At 39.0% G+C, this 21934-nt stretch overlaps 1 protein-coding gene across 11 annotated transcripts in view; it reads right to left on the bottom strand.

Moving 5' to 3' along the window:
* RGS6 (regulator of G protein signaling 6) overlaps nucleotides 1-21934 on the bottom strand; it is a 658535-nt gene that overhangs the window by 195303 nt on the left and 441298 nt on the right. For 10 of the 11 annotated variants that reach the window (XM_077122927.1, XM_077122919.1, XM_077122920.1 and 7 more), the window contains one exon: nucleotides 12263-12362. In XM_077122927.1, the coding sequence (XP_076979042.1) occupies nucleotides 12263-12362 (100 nt within the window). Of the gene's footprint in view, nucleotides 1-12262; nucleotides 12363-21934 lie in introns of those variants that run through there. The other variant, XM_077122926.1, reaches the window with a different exon arrangement.

Below are 21934 nucleotides of genomic sequence, written 5' to 3'. Positions count from 1 at the left end.
TTTTAATTTAAAAATTAATTAAAAAAATTAAAAAAAATTCCTTTACTATAATTCTGTGAGGTTTCAGAAGAGAAAAAAAGTTAGATAAATGTATTTAATCCATCACATTCACTTGTATGTCATTTTTAATGAGCTATCCTATGCCCAGCATCCACCCACCACGTCTTATCAACCCTATCTTCTATTTTTTCCTCAAATGTCTTGAATCTTTCTGCTGTTATTCTTTCACAGTGGGCCCTGGAGACAGAGGTCCTGTCACTTGCGAGCTGTGTAACCTTGGGAAAGTTACTTAAAATTTCTAATTTGCAGTTTCCTCTATAGTAAAATGGAGACAGTCAACGTTTCTATATTAAAATATTTTATGAGAATTAAATGAATTGTGGGTATAAATTATGGTTTCAGTTGTTATTACGGCTTTCTTTATTTCCTACTTAGACTCACTCCTCTAGAAACTCCTCACCTGCTCTCCATGCTTCTCATTTCTTCCTCCTCCATTCTTTCATCCATCTTCTTGCCTGATCTATCTTCTTAACATTTGTATTTATTTCCCCCCTATTAGTAAACCTCTAAAGGAAGTGTATTAGCTTTGGATAAAGCGTTCATTTCAAAATTCCTTTATAATCTGTTGTTACGGCCAAGTCTCAGATCATTTTACTTCCCTGTTCTGCCATGATGCAGAACAAACATATTTAAATGTGTTTTAAACTCCAACCACATAAATGAACTCATCTTCATCTTTACAGAAACCTGACATATTTTTCACGCATTTGGAAATCTGAAATTCAATTTTCTTCACCTGGAATTTCTTTTTGTAATTTTCTTCTCATGTTTAGGGCCCAGTTTTAAAATTACTTCCTGTGTTGATCAATATAATAATGGTCTCCAAGAAATCACACTTCCCCATGTCAGTGTGCCATTGGCACTCCTCCCATCAAGATGTGGAGTTGGTTTCTCTATCCTCTTCAATCTAGGCTGGCTTTATGATTTGCTTTGTGGAATGTGGTGGGCTTGACATTATATGGGTTCTGGGGACAAGGCCCTAAGAAGTTCTGCAGCTTCTACCCCTTTCCCTTTTGGAATGCCAAGACCACGAAGCTTTGAAGAGCCCAGTCTCACCTATTAGAGGATACAAGGCCACTTGGAAGTGAGCTGTAGTGTCAGCTAAAAGTGAGCATCAACTGCCAAGCAAACAAGTGAGGCCATTTTAGATGCTCTAGCCCTGACTGAACCTTCAGGTGACTGTCACCTCCTGAGTGATTGTGGGAAAGACCAGCAGAACTCCCCGGAATGCCAATTCATGAAGTCATGACCATGAGAAATAAAAATAAAGTCATTGTAGTTTTAAGTTCTTATGGTTTGGGGCAGCTTGATATATAGCAAGAGATAACTGATACAGAGAAATATCCTAGCCATACTGAAGCAAAGTTCATGAGTCTCTACTCCAAGTTCAATCCGTACTTTGCACATTTTTCTATTATAACATATAGCTGATACAATAGTTGGTCTACCTGCTTGTTCCTCTCACTAGATTAGCCATTTTAGAGGGGAAAGATCAGATTTTTGTTCATTTTTAAATCTCCTATGACTACTCTAGTGCCTACCATATAGAAGCTGTGGACTTTTATTACCCAGTTATACTCTTTCCATCTTGAAACCCTTTTACTCATCCTCTGGAACTCATAGTTAACCAGTAAAATCTCTTATAACTTCAAACTTTTCAGTTAATATGACCCCTCTTGTTCTTCCCTGATAGCCCTGCTCCCCTGCAGTCCTCTTGGGTGGTGGCTACTTTCCCTCCCATACCTTTTACACCACTGGGCTTTAAGGCAAGTGAGTGACTCCCTTGCTTCTCTTGGCTTCTTCCAGAGTATCTTCATCCCTTTCCTCTTCTCTCAAAAATATTCAACTTTGATTACATGACACCAGACTAAATCACTTACAACCCCTTGTTGGAAAGTCATCTAGTGCGCCCCGGGCCTCTGCCTCTCACTGTTTGAGAATTTTAATCCCAGGCTCACAAGCACATTCTCTAATACTCCTCCAGTAGTGATTCACTCTCCAAATTGCTCTACCTTCCAGTATCATGGCCTCTGAGTTCCTTGACCTCATTTTCCCCAATGTTCTTGTCCTCCATCCTATGTTGGCCACTTATTCTCATGGTCATGCACTAGACCTTTGCTACCAGCAATAATTGTAACTCCTCCATAATTTCAATTTCTAACATTCCACAATCCAACCACTACCTCTCTCTCACTCTAGTCTCCATATCCAAAAATTCTTTGCCACTCAATCCACAATTGATTGTTATTGCTCTTCACTGGCCCTCACCCATCTCATGTCCTCACTTTCCTTCTTACTTGGTTAAAGTTTAATGGTCAATCATTTAAGTTGCTCTCTTGTCTCATGATTCATCATCCTCTCATTCTTGCTACAGTCTTAGTTAAGTTCAATTTTTCACCTCTGATCCATGCCCAAACTCACAGAGCTAAATGTGGCTGGAGAAAGAATTATCTCTTCCCAAATGCATAAATATCAATAACCTCAAGACAGTACTTAATGCTACCTAGTAAATCAAGACTCTATTTCCTAGTCCAATTGAGCTCTTTAACATCTCATCTCCCTTTGTTTCCCATATTGCTAAGAAAACAAAAACAAATAGAAGAAAATTTCCATAGGCTCCCACCACTTTCCCCCACTTATTTGTACCTCTGTGCATCTACTCTACTTCCCCTCCTCTCCCTATGGATGACTGTACATGTTTCTAGCTAAAGCTACCTACCTGTCCGTGTACTAGATTCTATCTCCTTTCACTTACTCCTGGATATGACTCCTTGAATTTTCCCTTTCCCCAAGTCATTTTTTACTCTCTATAGAGTCATTCCCATCAATATACAAATATTCTGCTACTTTCATATTATTTTTAAAACATATATGTTCTGACCCCTTTTATCCCTCCAGATATTAGTGCATTTCTTCCTTTCACAGGAAAATTCTTCAAAGAGTAGCTATATTCACTAACTCAAATTTCTCTCCTCTCATTTTGACTTGAATCCACTCCAATAAGGCTTTTCGCTCCCAGTGTTTGAAGGAAAGTACATTTATTCAAGGTCACCAATGAATTCAACGTGTGAATTCAATGACCAATTCTCCATCCTAAACTTAGTTGTCCCCAGCATTTGATGTAGTAGATCATACCACTCTTAAAACAGTTCCTAGAAAACTTGGCTTCCAAAAAACCACATCCTTCTGATTTTTCTCCTCTTCTCCAGCTACTCCTTCTCAATTTTTTTTTCATGCTTATTTCTCTTTCTCTCCCTAACCTCTCTATATTGGAATATTGGAGCATCCCCAGATGTAGGATTTAAACTATGTTTTCTACCTACACTCACTCTCTTGGTGAGTTCATAAATCCCACAGCTTTAAATACCATCTATACGCTGATAACTTATTTTCCTAACACAAACCCTTCCTTCAAATTTAGATCCACATATTCAAATGCCCACTTGTCATTTCCAATTGAATATCTAAATAGGCACCTGGAACTTATCTAAAATTGATAATTTCATTACTAACCCATTTGCTAAACAAAGGAACCAACTCCATTGAAATTATAGGTAACTCCATTCTTCCAAGTTATTCAAGACAAAACCTGTGGAGTCATCACTGATCACTTTCCTTCTCTCATAGTCCACGTCTGATCTACCAGCAATTACTCTCTGTTCTGCCTTCAAACTTTAATCAGAATCTGGCCAATTCATACACTTCCAATGCTGATAGCCTAGTCTGAGTCACCATATTTGCAAGAGTCACTTCTCCAACACAAACAGAAGGGAGTAATCCTGTTGAAATGTAAGAGCCCTTCGGTGGCCTTATAATGACCAAGAGGCTATGTGACCTAGCTTACAGTATCACTCTGACCTCACCCCCTCCACTCTTTCTTTTCTTTACCCGGCTGTAGTCACTCTGGCTCCTCTCAGTTCCTCAATAACCAGGAATATTCCTGCCTTGGAGACTTTACATTTGCTGTCTGGAAAGTTCTTTCGCTTGATAGCCACATGATTCAATCCCTTATCTTCTTTTGGTCTCTACTCCAATATTTACCTTCTCAGAGAGTTTTTCCTTGGCTATTTGCTCCAAAATTGTAGCACTCTAACATTTCCTATCCTCCTTTCCATACCTTGTGTTTCTCCTTGGCCTTAACATCATCTAAAATTCAGTAATTTTTTTTTCTCATTTATCTTGTTTATTGTATCCTCCTCTAGAATGTAAATTCATGAGAGCAGAACATTTTGTCTGATTCATTTAATTCTGAATCCCCAGTTTCCAACAATACTAGAAAATAATAAAATCCTAATAAATATTTTTTAAATGAATGAATAAGCATATTGGAAAAGTACCAGATGGTATATATAGAAATAAAAAATAAAGTAGTTAAAATAAACCAATCAAAAGCTTAATTTAAGAGAAAGCTATTTTTCAGAGAACAACAACATCAACAAAAGAGGTAGATTACTTCATGGTTCATTTTATGAAGTCAGCATAAATTTGATACTCAAACCAGCAAGGAGTTTAAGAAAGCTTAAATTTTCACCTAAAAATAGATAAACATAAACAACATATTCTCAAACGCAATCCATCAAGACATGAAAAAATAGTACACCATAGTGTACTATGCAGAATGGCTTGATACTAGAAAATTATTTAGTGTAATTATCCTATCAAGACTTTGAAGGAGAATAACTTTATGGTCATTTTAATAGATGTCAACAAAGTATCCAGTGAAATTCAATATGCACTCAAGATTAAAAAACAGTAATACCTCTTAGTATAGTAAGATCAGAAAGGAACTTCCTTAGTCCGATAAAAATCATCTACAAACACCCTACTGCAAAAATTACATTAATGTGAAATCATAAAAATATTTCTTAAAATATCAGGACTAAGAAAAGACTGGTCATTATTACCATCTCTATTCCAAATTGTAGTGTATTATAACCAGCTCAATAAGGCACACAAAGAAAAAGACGGAAAAGGATTGGAAATAAATGACTCTGTATAAGTTGCAAATATGATTTTTCTATGAGAAATAACTTAAAAAGTATACAAATAAGTTGTGAGACTAATAAGACAGTTAAGCAAGTTTCCTGGGTAGGAAATCAATATGCAAAAGTTAATTACTTTTCTATACAAAATTAATAAGCAATTAGAAAATAAAATTTTAAAGACTCCATCTATAAGTGAACAATAATATGAGGTATCACTCAACAAATTTAATAAAAGACATACTTGCAATTGGTAGAGAAAATTTTAATCTTTATTGAAGACTACTGAAGACAACATAAATAAATGGAGAGATATACCATATTAAGAATATTGAAAGTTAACTATTACTGTGATAAGCTCAGAAAATGTAATTTAAAATGCTCACTGTTCTTTAACATCAGTCTTACTTGTTATTGGGCATAAGACACATACGTTTCTGGAGAACAAGAATGTTAATGGACAATTCAGGCTGAATACGAAAAATGGTTCCTCCGTTAGTCTGTTGTATAATATGCATTTAGGAAAATGACAGTTTTGTCAACCTCAAGAGTAACTATTTTTAAGAATGTAAATATATATTAATTCTTGTATTGTACAGTAATTTTGCACACTGCTTCCAAGAATTGTTATACAAAATCATTTAAAATAAAAGGCATCCCTACCTTCCTGAAAGGCAGAAAGGTGCAACATTATAAAGATGTCAATTCTCCCCAAATTAAATGCAATTCTAGACAAATCCTATCAATGTCTTCAAGTAATTCTAAAATCGAATCCTAAAACAAATACAGAAAAATAAATAAATAGCCAAGAACAACAATACCTCTGAAGAAAAGGACCAAGTTGGAGATTTTGCCAAGTTTGATATCAATAAATAATCATAACAAAACTCTAATAATAGAGTCAGTGTGATATTGGGGTAGAAATAGAAATATACCCTGAAAGGACCCCATAAAATATATTGGCACTGATTTATGATGGAATGAGCACTACAGATTCATATGAAAAAGGTGAAATATTTAATAAATGGTTCTTAGACCACCAGTTTTTTATATGAAAGAAAATAAAACTGGATCACATTCAAAAGTCAATTTCACATTGATTAACAAGGCAATTGGTGTAGCTATAAGGCTTTTAGAACACACAAGTCACAAGATATTTTTATGATCTTGGGATAGGGATAGAAAAGAGTTTTGTAAACAAGACAAATGAGCACAAACCAAAAAGAAAATATTGATAAATTCTATTCAATTAAAGTTAAGAACTTTTTTCACCAAAAAAACAGCATAAAGAAAACGCCAAGATAAACTGCAAACTGGGAGAAAATATTGGTTTTACATATGACAGCCGAAGAAATGTATCTGATATGCATAAAGGACAGATAAATCACTAATAAAAAAGACAAACAACAATAGAAAAATAAGCAAATGTCTAAAACAGATATTTCATGGGAGAGGCAACCTTACTTGAGGGGAAAAAAAAGCAATGTCTGACGAGATGCACAACCACATTTTACAATCAGGGAAATGCAAATGAAAACCATAATGAGTTATATATTTACTATATTGACAAAAATTAAAATGTAAGCCCATCCCCAAGGGCTGGTAATGTTGTGGGGTAATTCACTGACTGCGGGAGTGTATGGTTAACCAATTTGAAGGGCAGTTTGTCAATATTTATTAAATGTGATTAGCTGCACACATTTAACTCAGCAATTTTATTCTTATGTACAGTGTAGAGAAACTCATGCACAAGTATACCAAAGGATAGGCATACAAATGTAAAAAGCAGCATTGTTAGGAAAAAAACACAAATCAGGTGAGGTGTGCCAGTTATCAATGTCTTGCCTTTCAGCTTCTAACCAGCCCTTTTGACCTGTTTTGTGACACTAGAGCTAAACCCTGTAAACATTAGTTCTTTGATGGCACTGGAGGGCCATCACAAGAAATAGCAAAAGAAGGTGCTTCTCTTCCTGGTTCTGGTGACCTTTTCCTCTTGCTTGTACAGTACAGATGCCAGTGGCATGCAGGAGAACGTTCCTGGTGCTCACCATTTCACCAGCATCCCAGTGTATGGCTGTTTGCCAGCCCAGCCTGCCAGCTGCCAACAAGGTAAAGTTCACAGAGCCCCAGCACATTTCTCTGCCATTCATGGGGCTGCAACTGCACACTCTTCCATCAGGTCTGAATCTCAGCCTAAAGCTTCTTTCTAGTCTTACGTTCCTTCCTTGAATATGCTCCCTTAGCCCTAGATGTAGAAGCCATTCCCTACATTTGCCATTCCTGTATTCTTTTAAAAAATTTAATTAGAACTTTATTATTTACACTTTCCCCCCAAGCTACATGCACTGTTTAGACTGTCATTAAACATACACAACTACAGACTTTAGATTTTCTCAGGAACATATTTACATGAAAAATAAATAACTATCAAGCTCTTTCATAGTTTAATTGGCTCTTAAGTATTTTCAGGGGAGGGGACTCTCAAGCATTTTATGTTTTCTAAAAAACTGGTATATACAAATGAACAGCTATATGTTCAATTAAATCTTGGAGAAACCTAAAGAAGTTTTTTTCTCTCTAAAAGTGCGATGCAGATATGCATGACAATTGTTCATATAGTGAAAGGATGGACTGCTAAAGATAGAATCAGTCTCCTGTAAGTGCTCAGTTGTCAGCTATTCTAAATGGAAACAGAACTTGACACTGACAATCATTTAAGGGAAAAAGAATGAATCAAGAATAATAGTGAAGAACAAAACTAGCTCCTCTTAAAAAAGAGAAAAGGATTATCCGACACAAAAATGAGAACTACGGATTTGAAAAATACTCATTTCTCTTTGTCTTAAAATACAAACAAAAAACGGTAGAAGGAGAGCATCAAGATCATTTAGAATTGGGGCAAGTCTATACAAAAATGGAACTAAGTACAGCGATTTCATTTCATAAAGGAAATGACTGAAATGAAATTTCATAAGTCTTCATGTCTATAATAAAATACATTAGCGCCAAAAATCAACGCACTATTACCAAAAATACAAAGTCTAGATTTTTCCTATTAGGTTTATAATATACTACTAATCCTTTGTTTAATGCATTTACCTCTACAAGCCTTCTCTGTTTAGCAGCCCATGCTATACAAGTACATAATACTGATACTTTACCATGAGAATCACGTCTCATCTCAGGCTAGTGATATGTCTTTCATCCACACTTTTAATATACATCTTATTTCTATCATAAGAAACTTAAACCTTTCTAGTGGTACATTTTAGAAAACTGTGAAAGAGTTTTTAATCCACATATTACATGAAAAAGAATCTTGAATTTTAAATGAATTTTTAAAATTCATCTAAATTTTTTTAACTAAAAAAATCTTTAAATTCATACTGTGGCGTGATGGGTTTAATTTAACAGTTGAAGCACAAATATAGTAATTACACTGTACAGTTTAAAGTAATTCACAGCTATAGGAAAAATGATTAATTAAAAAAAATACCCAACATGAGATTGTGTGGTGAAATAACAGACATCCGAATAAATAAATAAGATGATTTTTCAGCAGTGGCCATTCATTATTTTAGGAACCTGGAAGATTTGCCTTCTTTGAGTTCCATATGCTCTGGTAATTCTAGTCCTTTTTTTACTTCACTAATATCGCCCTATCGCCCTGAATTGCTGTAATAAGTGACTCTATAAGGAATCAAAGTTCTCTTCTGCTCTGCGGCACCAGCACGTGGAAGCACATGGAAGATGTGCCTACGGAAGTCCTCTGAGAAGGCATAAGGTGAGCTTCCGTAGATTTCCCCGTATTCTCGTAGTGTGGGATCCATCCCATGCTCACCGTCATATTATAGGTATCTCCACTTCCAACACTGACAAATGCCGGTGGATGTATCAGCTGGAAGACTACCTGCTACTCATTCAGGCAAGTTAGCAGCGGGGATGGGGCGGAAGCACGGCAGGTGTCTCACAACGCCACCTGCTGGCGGCACGGGGTCCTGCCCAACGCACGCGTCCAGCAGAGTCGCCTTCTAGGTGGTGCCCGGGCCTTCCGAATCTGCCTAGGGTCACCGGAGAAAGCTCGGCTGGTCCACTGGGCGGCTCTGACGACACGCCCCGGCAGGTCCCTTATGCCACTGATCCAACAGAAGTTACCAGGAGACTAGAAGGTCAGGTCTCAGCCCCTGGGAGCAGCAGTGGTGGCCTATTCCTGTATTTTTAAGAATTCTCTTTCATTCTCTTTAGTAGTGAACTTCCACGTATTAGTAAAAATTAAATATGGAATGTTCCGTCTTCAAATTACTGGAATAATTTTCAAATTACATCTCCTAACTGGACCCTGATTAATATGCATGAAAACAATCCAAATGGCCTTCACACAGTAGATTAGAGAAATAAATTGAGGTGTATTCATACAATGGAATGCTATACAGTAGTGAAGTTGAAAATAACTATAGCTATGTGTATCGATATGTACATCCCAAAACTATATTGTTGAACGAAAGAACCAAGTCACAGAAAAATAAATTCAGTATAATTTCACATATATAAATTTCAAAATTCGGGAACACGAACGCCTTAGTTTTTCAGAGCTGCTGTGACAATGACCATATAATAAGCTAATTAACAAAAATTTATTGAAGTTCCAAAAGAAGGTGTCAGCAAGGTTTTGCTTTCTCTTGAGTCTGTAGCATTCTGGCGATGGCTTGCGACAATCATTTTTAATGTAATTTTATTGAGATATATTCACATGCCATATAATCATCCAAAGTGTACAATTATGGTTCATAGTGTCACCATATAGTTGTGTATTCATCTTCACAATCCATTTGTGAACATTTTCATTATGCCAAAAAAATACATGCAAGAATAAAAATAAAAACACCCATACCCCTTATTCTTCCCTATTATTTATTTAATTTTATCTTAAAGAATCAAGGCCGCTGGGTTACAGTTCTAATACACTAGAGTAGCTAATATACTAGAATACATACACAGAAAACTAAAAAGGGATATTTATATACCACATAAGAATAACCTACAGAATGACCTCTCTACTTGAAATCTCTAAGTCACCGAAACTTTATTTTGTCTAATTTCTCTCTTCCCCCTTTTTTGTCAAGGAGGCTTTCTTGATGCCAGATCCAAGCTCATCCCGGGGTGCCATGTGCCACATTGCCAGGGAGGTTTACACCCCCAGGAGTCATGTCCCATGTAGGGGGGAGGGCAGTGAGTTTACCTGCAGAATTGGCTTAGGGAGAGAAGCCACATCTGAGCAACAAAAGAGGTTCTCTGAGGGTGAATCTTAGGCAACATTGTAAGTAGGCTTAGCTTTACCTTGGCAAGAGTAAGTTTCCAAAGGGCAAGCCCCAAGATTGAGGGCTTGGCCTATTAAATTGGTAGTCCCCAATACTTGTGAGAATATCAGGAATTCCCCAAGTGGGGAAGTTTTAATATTTCCACATTTTTTTCCAAGTCTTTCAAGGGGACTTTGCAAATACTTTTTTTATTCTCTGCCCAGATTATTCTAGGATATATTGGGCATCACACTAACCTGGACAAACCAACAAGTTCTCACTCCCTATTCAAGATTACATGTAATTATAGTATTAGACTAAACAAGGTAAATTAGATAGTGTGTTACAGAAAATATAAATCTGGCACCAAAGAAACATCTCTTCCTTTGGTCTCACCAAAGTTGAAATTTAAAATGCAGTCAATATAATCCTTTACCTTTTGGTCTGATTTCCCCGAGTCCCAACCAAATCAGTTTGTTCATATCTCTAATTGAAGTCTGATCACTTTTTCAGATTTTTAAACAGTTGCTGTATGGGGCAATGCTGACCTTCATAGCTGCAGAACTCCAGCTCTGAGTCTCAGGTATCATACAGATAACCGAAGTTCCAGGGAACCACCAGCCTATACACAAAGAGCTCAGCACATCAGAATTTAGAAATGACCATTACAACTCAGGAACAGATGTGATTGCTTTAAGAGCTTACAATCTAGGAACTGTTCAATAAGCCTTCCTCTGATCTCCTATTCTCTCAAATTCAATTCTCAGAATTTGCATATTATAGTTAGTCCAATTAATGAGGCATTAGAATATTTGTCTTTTTGTTTCTGGCTTATTTCACTCAACATATTGCCCTCAAGTTTCACTCACCTAGTTGCATGCTTCACAACTTCACTCCTTTTTGCAGCCACTCAATAGTCCATTATATGTACACACTGCAGTCACCTTTCTGTTCATCATTTGAAGTACCCTTAGGCCACCTTCATCCATTGCAAATCTTAAAAACTGCTGCCATAAACACCAGTGTGCAAATGTCCATTCCTGTCGCTGCTTTCAGTTCATCCAAGTATATATCTAATAACGTGGTTGCAGAATCATTTGCCAGCCCTACACTTAGCCTCCTGTGGAACCACCACACTGCCCTCCAGAGGGGCGGCACCATTCCATTTCCCTACCAACAGTGAGGGAAGTACATCTCACTACCTCTCACTCTCTCTTTCCACGTTGTCTTCAGCACTTGTATCTCTCTGTTTATTTTTTAAATAGCTTTATTCACACACCATGCAATCCATCCTTAGGGAACAATCAGTGGTTCCCAGTATAATCACATAGTTATGCTCTTACCACCACAGTCTATATGAGAACATTTCCATTCAGTTCTATGCTGTGATCTCAGGCCTTCCACCTGTTGCAGACTGGTGTACAATGTGTGTCGGATCACGGATGGCCCCCCAAAAGTTGTTCCAGACAGTTCCTGGCTATATATTAGCTGCACTAAAGGACTAATTAAATCCCACACCTCCCTACACTGCCATCTTCCTAAGTAGGATTTCAGAAGATACTATTCACAAAGAAGTCCACACCTTAACTGATAAAGCAGCGTCGAAGGGACCTATTCACCAATGGGCTCACACTTACAGGAATGCAGAGTGAAATTAAGAAATTGTCTTTACTTGAGGTACATGATTCAATCTATCACAACTAATAGCACAAGCATCTCTCATTATCCAAATTTATTTGGCACCTGAGTTCAAACAGTGACAGTCTGGATAACAAGCTGGGATACCTACAGATACCTCAACTCCATCTATTAATTTTACTTCATATTTTAAATCACATACAGTAATATTGTCTCTTTCTTTTTGGGTATCATGTTGTATGAACTTCCCATTCCCACCAGCACCTTGTAAGGAAAATGCTTTACCTGTGACGACACTGGGGATTTTGGAGAGAAAGCTCTTGACTGTTCTGATGGGCACACCCCCTGTCTTGTCATCTTGCATCTTTGTAATGATGTCTTCAATCTGAAGGAGGTCAAAGAAAAAAAAGTTATTTTCTCCCAAAAAGTAACAGCCAAGATGTGTGAACGTGGATACCAAGCCTCCACCTAGTCACCTAGGTGACAATAAACCTGGCTAGGTTTACTGACCTTGTCAGTCAATAAACTTAGTATTGGTATTTGCTATCACTGAAGGCTGGGTTAGGGGATGTCACGGGGTTATAGGAGAGAGCATAAGACATGCTCTATAAGAACTACCCCCCAGTTCAACAAGGTAATAGGGAGAAGAAAATTAGTATTCTAAATGGGATCTAACATGTAATTCAATATTTGAGATGGACTCCCCTCTCTTTCCCAAATTGAATTTAAACCTAAAACCCGTTTTCAACCCCAAAATGGAAATTTCATAGGTTCAACTTACTACATTAAGATATTGCTATTAGGAAGTGCAGGCAGGGCTGCCTGTGGGACCAGAGAAAGACCTGGCCAGTGTCAGATGGGAGAGGAAAAAACGTCACTGTGATTTAAACATGGAAAACCCTGATCTGGAGAAGGTGGGAACAGTTCTCGGTAGTTCTGAGGGGTAGTGTGAGGGTGATCCCCTGGACCAGGACTAAGGAGGAACAAGGACGGGAGGTTCTCCTTGGACTAAGACCACAGTATTAGGAGGAAGACAATTGTGGGCCATGGCCTGTGCTGAAATAAAATACTATGTGGGGCTTATACGGAAAACAGAACACAGACAGATGAATGGAACAGTGAGGATGTAAGTGCCTAAGTTAAGGGACTAATTTGTAGCTAAGTATTTATGAGCTGGATATAATTTCCTGGGCAGCAAGTTCCAGAAGAGGATATAGAAAAATCTGTAACAAAGGCATATTCTTTTTTTTGGGGGGGGGAAGGGAATGTTTACTATTATCACACACTCCATCCCATTAAGCAATAGAAACAGCTTTAACATACCAAGATAGATTTCTGAGTGCTTCCTTGACAGAATCACACAATTTTAAAGCTAAAATGTAAAGCTATAGCTCAGTCTAACATACTAGTATTGTAGGCTGAGGTTAAGTGATTTTTTTCAAAGACTCATGACTTAACAACTTGTTTGTTAAAAATAGATATGTCAGAGACAAAGTTATGCTATGTCCTACTAATACTATAATAATAATAATAATTAATAATATCCAATAGCCAAATGCACTAAGAATTTATGATATGCTAAGTACTAAGTATTATACACAAATTATTGCATTTAATCTTCACAGTTACTTCATAAAATAGATCCTACTGTCTGTCCTCGTTTTTTCAAACAAAGAAACTAAGGTTTAGTGAGGAATAGCTATCAGGGTAGACTAAGTTAAAGGTAGTAATAATAACTCCCCAAACCTCAGTGCCTAAATATAATGACAGCTCATTTCTCTCTCACATTACGTGTCTATCTCAGGTCAACAAGGGGACTCTGTTCATTGTGGAGACCTCGGGACCCAGGGTGATGGGTCAGCCACCATCTTGAATGCTGCTAGTCACGGTACCAGAGGCACCAGGGAGAATTCCAGAGAGCCTCGTACTGGGTATTAAACGTGATAGCTCAGAAGTTACACAAGACTCAACCGCAAAGGAGCCAGGGGTTCAGTGTTGTGGGCACACCGGAGAGAAGGATCGGAACATCCACACTGAGAGCTGCCTCAGTGAATACCACAGGATGTTGTTACACAACCTTCACAGAGCTACTCAGTTATGGAGCCAAGATTGAACGCAGACACAGATGCCAGAGCTCATGCTTCTGACTTCTGAGCTATTCTGCTGCCCCAAAAGATTCCTAGAAAAATCCTCAAAGCAGGGAAATCAAGCTTCTCTGGATATTTCTAGGTTTTCCTGAGAAGTAGTGAGAGTGAAAAAGAATCCTGAATTCCTAACCCCTCAGGTAATGGATGAGTGGGAAAAGGGTCATTTTCTGAAGATCTTCATTCCATTAAACAACAGTTTAAGAATGAATTAAATCCACATTTCTAGAAAAGCAAAGAAAAAGGAAAAAAAAGGTAGTATCAGCCACTACCTCGCCTCCTGTCTCATAAATCCAACTATATGGAGTAGTTTGAGTATTATTTATCTACAGCCAAGGAGAGTTATTCCTTAAAAAGTCATCACATTTTCAAAATAATCTTTGCTTTCGATCTATTGTGTTACCTTAAACTAGAAGTATCAGTTACATTGAGGCTTTCTGTGGAATGGCCAGAAAATCACTGAGAGTTGGAAGGAAGCCATTAATTCAGTTCAGCTAGACCCCTGACAGGCATTAGATGGTAATAATTTCCAGTCTTCGCTGATGTGCACTGGATTGGAGGACTGGCTGTAGAAGGGAAATCTCCAAGATTCCTCTCTTCTTTGCTCTACTTACTTGTTTCATCAGCTCAGTGACTCTCAGAAGGACACTTCTACTAAGGAGAAAGACCTAGCTTCTTATATTGGCCCTCAATATTCTATGAAGTATATCAGTCATCAAAAAACCACAAAGGACAAGCCCCCCCTAACTGACCAGAAAGGGGATTGGACTCCAGTAATAATTTAGCAACATTACAGGTGAGTGGTAGAATGAATTATTGGTCCCAAATTCTTGTCTCTGCATAATCTTAATATACACCCCAGGGGCTTGCCATGACTTAATGGTGGGCATATAATCTACCCCTTGACATTTGGGCTTGACTATGGAACTTTCCTGGCAAATAGTATGTTATTGAATGTGATGTGGGCAGAGGCTTGCAGTGTATCTGCATAGTTACGCTTACTCTCTTACCCTCCTGCCTTTTGCCATGAGAAGAAGATGCCTCAGATATCTGCTATTCCAAAGAGGATTAGAGACATCTGGAAGAGACAGGACCCAACCCATAGCTTGGCCGAGCCCATCCTGGATCAGCTAAATCTCAGCTAACTTGCATGGACCCAAGTCCTTATGAGCAAGAAATAAATGCTCATGTCATTGAATCTGGGATGGCTTGTCATATAGGACTGTTTTGGCTGTAGCTGACTGATATAGCAAGACTCTGGAAAAAAGTCCTGCGTAAAAAATTGATGAAACCACAACAAATACCTAAGAATAAACAGCCAATGAATCTTAGACTTGGGATATCTCAGAATCCAATCCTTTTTAGGAACACAAATTCTATCAGTGTTATCCACTATTAATTAAAAATGCTTAAAAACTTTTATTCCTGGTAGTCCATTCCATTGCATGTCAGACAAATTTGTGACAGAATATGGACAACTGTACCATCAGCTAAAAATGTTCTGTCTGAAATCCCTTATCACAGTTTCTGGAAAATTGCCAAGAGTACAAAACCTAACAAAAATCAAAAGTCCATTGGTATTTGGGCTTTTATAAGGCACCCAGGATCTTATAAAAATAATAACAAGCATTTTGAAATATCTATTATATGATTGATGCCACTCTCGGTATTTTATATAAATTATCTAGTTTTTTCCTGTCTTAAAAGTCATTGATAGAGATGTCAAAATGGAGAAAGGTTAAGTGATTTATCCAAGATCATACAGCTATTAAGTAGCAAAGCCAGGATTCCTTCCTATGCTTTCCTGACTCCAATGTCACGTTCTGTTGATCAAATCTAAAGCTTATCTTCTGTTTTTCAGACCCTCAAAAAAGCTTGGCTACAACCCTGAGTTGGGTCCAGCAATGAGGTTAGATCCTAGAAGGTAATTATTAGAGGCGTGGACCCAGTAAGTGGTCCAGAGCCTGGCTGATCCCTGGGAATCTTACTTTTCCCAGGGGCCAGCCTCTCCAGGACAGCAGTTAGGTCCATCCCGCATCCCATATTATCAACAGCCCCTTCCACCATGAAAAAGTTAAATAAGCACAGCCCCAATGCCTATGGTGGAGTTATACAGAGAAGGTAGGATTTAACAAATGAGTATGATTGCTGAATCATTATACTGATATTTTTTTAGTCTCTAGTTCTTTAGAGCAGCTAGAAGTAAAAACTGAAAATGGTGGATACCATACCAAACTTTGAAAGTGGTTCTATAACTAATTGTTGTGATGTACTTTGAAATTTATTGCTTTTTTGAATATACGTAATTTTTCATAAAAAAAAAAAAGAAAAAAGAGAAGGAGGAATATAACAGAGAAGATAGAATTTAGCAAAACAAGTTCGACTGCTGAATCATTATATTGATATTTCTTTTGGTCTCCTGTGTCTTGGAGCAGCTAGAAGCAAAAATGAAAAATTGTGGAAGTGTAACCCATTCCAAACTTTAAAATCTGTTCTATAACTACATGTTGAACTGTACTTGGAAATTAATTGCTTTTTTGTACATATGTTATATTTCACAATAAAAGAACCTTAAAAAATATGGTTTTAATGTTTAATTGTCAATATATACAAAGCCTATCATCTCCCTCTTTAGATTCAAATGCTTTTGCCGGCAGGGTCAACACCTGGGTTTTCCTTTTCACTTTCGTAGCTAACATTTGTTGAGTACTTGTTCTGTGCTCACACTGTTCTAAGAGCTTAACCTCTATTAACTCATGTAATTCTCATAAAAGGTCGGTTTTTATATCACACTTTATAGTCAAGGAAACTAAGATTCATTTCTGCATTCTCAACCAACGTCTGCCAACATGTTCAGATGCAGGGAACTTAATACATTTTGCATTGAAGGAAAAGCATGGTGTAGTCCTAAGAAAAGGCTGGACAGAAATTCATCAAGATAATCAGATTTTCAACCATCACAGGATCTATTTCTGTCCAATGGTTACTGATGTCTTGCCACGCCAGTGTTTCCTCTCTGTCCCAGGGGCTTTATCAGATTTATCTGGGGAGATGGAGAGGTATATACTTATATTTTTATATTTATTTTGACTGTTCAGTTCCATCTAACTTCTGACACCTTTTGTTTGCTCTTCTGAAGAAGGGCAAACTCAATTCCCTGATGTCCTTTAACATGAAGTTCTGTGTCATTAGGGAGCATGTTGGGCCCTACGTTCCACTGTGTCAGTCCATAAGCAGGTGGTCCTTATCTGACAGCCAAGTGATGCAGAGAAATCACTTGGCCAGCTCGGCTGGTTCTGCCTGGATGGGCCACACAAAATAGGATGCCCTTCTCCAAGGAGCTCAACTCTCAGCACTGGCATGCAGGTAAAACATTCTTCCAAACAGCATGAAAGTGGAAACCATTTCCCTACAGGGTGGGTTTTCTTTTAATGAGAAATATTATGAGATGGTAGACATAACTAGCTGAAATGCTAATGGGCTGTGAGAGAGGAGTGAGGAGAAGCAGTCCTCTCTTTACAAACTGAAGCAGCAGTAGGCAGTCGGACAAACATCAGACTGAAGCCTGGGGGAACCTACCTAGCCTTGGCGTCACTGACTTGCTGTGTTGACCTTGGACAAGTTGCTTAGCTTCTCTGGACTTTACTTCCCCCATCTCTGCAAAAAAACTAAATTAGCCTGCTGGCTAATGTTCTTTCTGGTTCTAAACTATGAGAGGCTTATCTCACTTGACAAATGCTAAGTCGTGTCTTAGAGGAAATAGCAGGTCAGGTCTCTGGGCCTCTGGACTCCTCTTCTTTACATGGCCCATCTCCACAGGTGGATCCATGTAGAACAACACTTCCCCATACTAAGGGTACAAGGTGAGGGATGGCTGTTGGGCAGAACCAAGGAGTTTCTGATACTTTAGGAAACTATTGTGGACAAATGGCATAGAAGCCAGACAGGCACATGATCAGAAGAGGCCTGACAGTGTTCGGTCCTGATCAGTGCTCCCACCTGTCCGTCTCTGCCTTGTATAGATGGCACTTCTATCAGAAATAATAAAAAGCAAATACCAGTTTTGTTCATATAAAGTATTTACTGAACCAACTAATTTATTTAGCCTCCCCAATTTTCTTCAATGGAAGACTACAAAATTTCAAGTATAGGTAAATGACGTTGGTATCGTTTTTTAAAAATTTATACATCCCCCACAACTTCAGGAAAGAGGGAAGATTGTGCCGCAGGGATGAAAGTCATTTTCATTGAAGCATCTCATCCTGACGTGGCAATCGGTTGCCTACTTCCCACTACTAATGACTGTCACATCAGGTCCTGCATTTCATTAAAGATGCCCTTCTGTTTGTGTCTGCGAAAGAGTGAAAATGACTCCTTGGACGTCATCTTCTCAGCCTGGAGGCAGGAGTCAGAGCTGGCATATGATAATCATTTTTCTTAATCAAAATGCACGTTTCACTGAGCACATTCTGTCCCCTATGTACTCCATAACATCAGGCCATTTCATCTTTTAAGTCTTCAAATAAAAAACACTGCTACTCTTAATTTTTAAATGAGTTCTGCTTCATTTCCTGGCTTTGGTGGATATCTACTGAGCACCTACAAAGTTCCAGGTACTGTTTCAGTTTCTAGAGCTAAAAAATAGATAAAAGACAGACTCTGCCCCCCCCCCCCTCCCCCCGAATGTGGACTAACACGTTTCAGAATGATCCAGGCATGCAGTTAAGGATGTGTTGGAGACAGGAGAGCTAAGTATGGCTCCCAAAGAGACAAGAAGGTGAAATACAAAGGAATACCAGTTTTTGAGGCTGTGGAAGGGAAATGATCAAGACAATTTTTCTCTTTTGCCACCACATTCAAAAGACTGTGATTTCAATGGCATGAGGGGAATTTTGAGATTCCACGTGCTAACTAGGACAATGATTCAAAGGTCTGTTCATTTCTTTTCCCGTTAAACTTCATTTTGAATCACTATATTGGTACAAAACGCTTTTGGTGTAAAGCACCTTAAAAAAAAAACAAAACACCTTCCACACTTGGGTTTCCCCGACCCCCCACATAACAAGTAGTCTGGAGACGTATGGCTGATTCCATGGCTGCAGTAGCTCAGTCCTGTGAGTGCCACCGTTCCGGCCTTTTCCTCAGGGCTGCCAGCTCTAGCCATCTCTTCTCTGTTAGGATGGAAAGAAGGAGGGGAGAGTTGGCACAGGTGTCCTCGTTCTTTTATCAGGAAAAAACATCCATCCCAGAAGATCCTAACAGATCTCTGCTCAAGTCTCATTCACCAGAACAGGGTCACCTGCCTGCATCTAGCTGCAAAGTAGGCTGGCAAGAGGGTGTTTAGCTTTTCCAATCTTCACACCACACGGAAACATGAGAAGAAGGGCAAGGAGATGGGACTGGGTTAACCAGAAAACAGTGCACCACAATGACCCTGTATTAAAGAAAATCCACAAAGCATGTCTGGGTAAATCCTGATTCCTGTCATCTCTTCTCTACACTGCAGCACATGGGATATTCTTAGAGAGAAAATCCAATCATTTATATCCCTCCCTTAAATCTGCCATTGGTTTCTTGGTTCTGACAGGATCCTTTATATCAATTATCCTTTTAACTTGCATCTGCACCTCTGATTAGACTGCTTTGTTTACCACTGAATTCTTATAGTAGGTGTTCAATAATAATGTATTGAATACATGAATAACTAAATTAATGCATCAATAAATGAGTAAATGAATGAATGACATGAGTGGCATATTCTTAAAGACACTTCTCTTGGATTCCAGGATTGAGTGGGACTCCTACTGATATCTCGGAGGTGGTGATGTCTGTAATTTAAAGTAAATTTGGTAGCTAGGGTTTGAAGATTGTTCTGCTTTGGGGATAGGTCCCATGAAGAGAAATTTCAAGGTTCTACAGGGCCTAGCAACAGTGTTCAAGGGGGAGCTCCGCAGGCACCCATGTGCCAGTTGACCTGGGAGCTGGCTCCCTAATGGACCATGTCTGGCACGACCAAGGGGCACTGCCAGGGCAGAAAAATAAAGAGCATTATTTGTTTTGTTCACTGGCTCTTATTTATATGGTTTTAACACGGCCATGTGCACTGTTTCGTAGATTACTTTCATGGAAAACATTTTCTCCCATTTAATTGAAGAGAGCGCAGGCAAGAATGACCTTCTAGGTCAGTGAACAAATGGTCTGTTTGTTGATACTTTAGGGGAAATGGCTCTCCCCTGAGTTTGGTGGGAAAAAATCATGCCTTCGAAGGCACCATCTCTCTTGTATAAGAGTCTACTGCTTGCTTTGGAATGTGAGTGGACCAAGTTCTTGGGCAGGCCATGGAATAAGGAGTCTCTTGACTGCAGAAGGGCAGCTACAATGCAAATGAGAAGATGGACAGTGACCAATGGAACATTCTAGCAAATTTTCAGAGACCCTAAAATCCCTTTGTACTCTTCAAATTACCTTCATTTGAGTGTGCCATCTGTTTCCTGTTGGGAATTATGCCCCTTTTGCAGATAAACACATTGACACTTAGGGAGGGTAAACCGTCCAAGGTCAAATGAGGTGACAGATTTAAAACCGAGGCAGCCTTGGTGCAGAGCTGGCCCCCTGGATCCCTACACAAACTGACCAGGGAAGCTCCTTGGAAGCCCTCAGCTCACTTTATGATCTTAACTGAGTGGAAAAAGATCCTGGAGATGGGCTACATAGTATGTATAAACGTTTAATGCACAACGTAGTAAGTAGAAAAATGTCCCCTCAAAGATCCCCACACCCTAGTCCCTGGAATCTGTAAATATGTTGTCTTACATGACAAGGGGACTTTGCAGATGTGATGAAGGTTGAGGACTGTGATGTGGGGTGAGGGGTGAGGATCCTGATTATCCAGGTGGACCCAATCTAATCACATGCATTCTAAAATGCAGAGCACTTTTGCCAGCTTCAGTCAGTAAGAGAGATGTGATGATGGCCAAAGGGTCAGAGAGATGGAACTTGGTTGGCTTTGAAGATGGAGGAAGAAGGCCACAAGCCAAGGAACATGGGTGGTCTAGAAGATGGAAAAAGCAAGGTAACAGATTCTCCCCTAGAGCCTCCAAAAAGGAATGCAGCCCCCTGGACACCTTGATTGCACCTTCCTTTGTGCAGTTTTTTTGCCAAAGCCTCAGAGGTTGTGGCTGGGACTAGAGGGCCATGCTTTCCAAACAGTGTCACTAAAAGCCACCTCCAAATTAACCGGCCCCCCTTTGTGTAGGTTTCCAACTGCATAAAAATGACTACTTTATTAACTAACTTTGCCTTAACACTAGTCTTCCTAGAGCAGCCTTATTTTTACCACCTTACATCCTAAGTCCCTCTACATGGTAGGATAAAACGGCAGGACTTTCCTGCTCACAAGTAGCACCTTTCCAAAGGGAGGCCCAAATCTGCCAGGAGGAAAGATAAGCTTCTATGCCCAGGAAAAGGTGGTGCTGTTGTGTTTTTTGTTTTTTTTTTTTTTCATTTGCATCCCCTTGTCATCTGTGGGGTAAATATCGATACCTGAGAATGAGGCCCACCTGCTCTGGTGGGAGCGGCAGGGTCAATTACCAATTGCTTCAGTTAATCCCACGGATTAAGCGATTTTTGCAGCTCATCTCCCTGCAGCTCTTCTGCTGTAGGAGAAGTGAGTGGGGGAGGCGGGGCCTGCAGGCCAGTCGGGCAGGCCCTGAGAAGCGCCGGGGGCGACAGAGTGGGGTGGCGAGAACATGGGCTCAGGCTTCAGTGGTGAGTTTTCACGCATACACGGGGTGGAGCTGTCTACCCTGCACCG

The sequence above is a fragment of the Tamandua tetradactyla genome, chromosome 12 (assembly GCF_023851605.1).
Source record: "Tamandua tetradactyla isolate mTamTet1 chromosome 12, mTamTet1.pri, whole genome shotgun sequence".
In the NCBI taxonomy this organism is placed as follows: Eukaryota; Metazoa; Chordata; class Mammalia; order Pilosa; family Myrmecophagidae; genus Tamandua; species Tamandua tetradactyla.
Note: the sequence above shows the minus strand (reverse complement) of the source record. Positions and strands in the feature narration are given on the sequence as shown.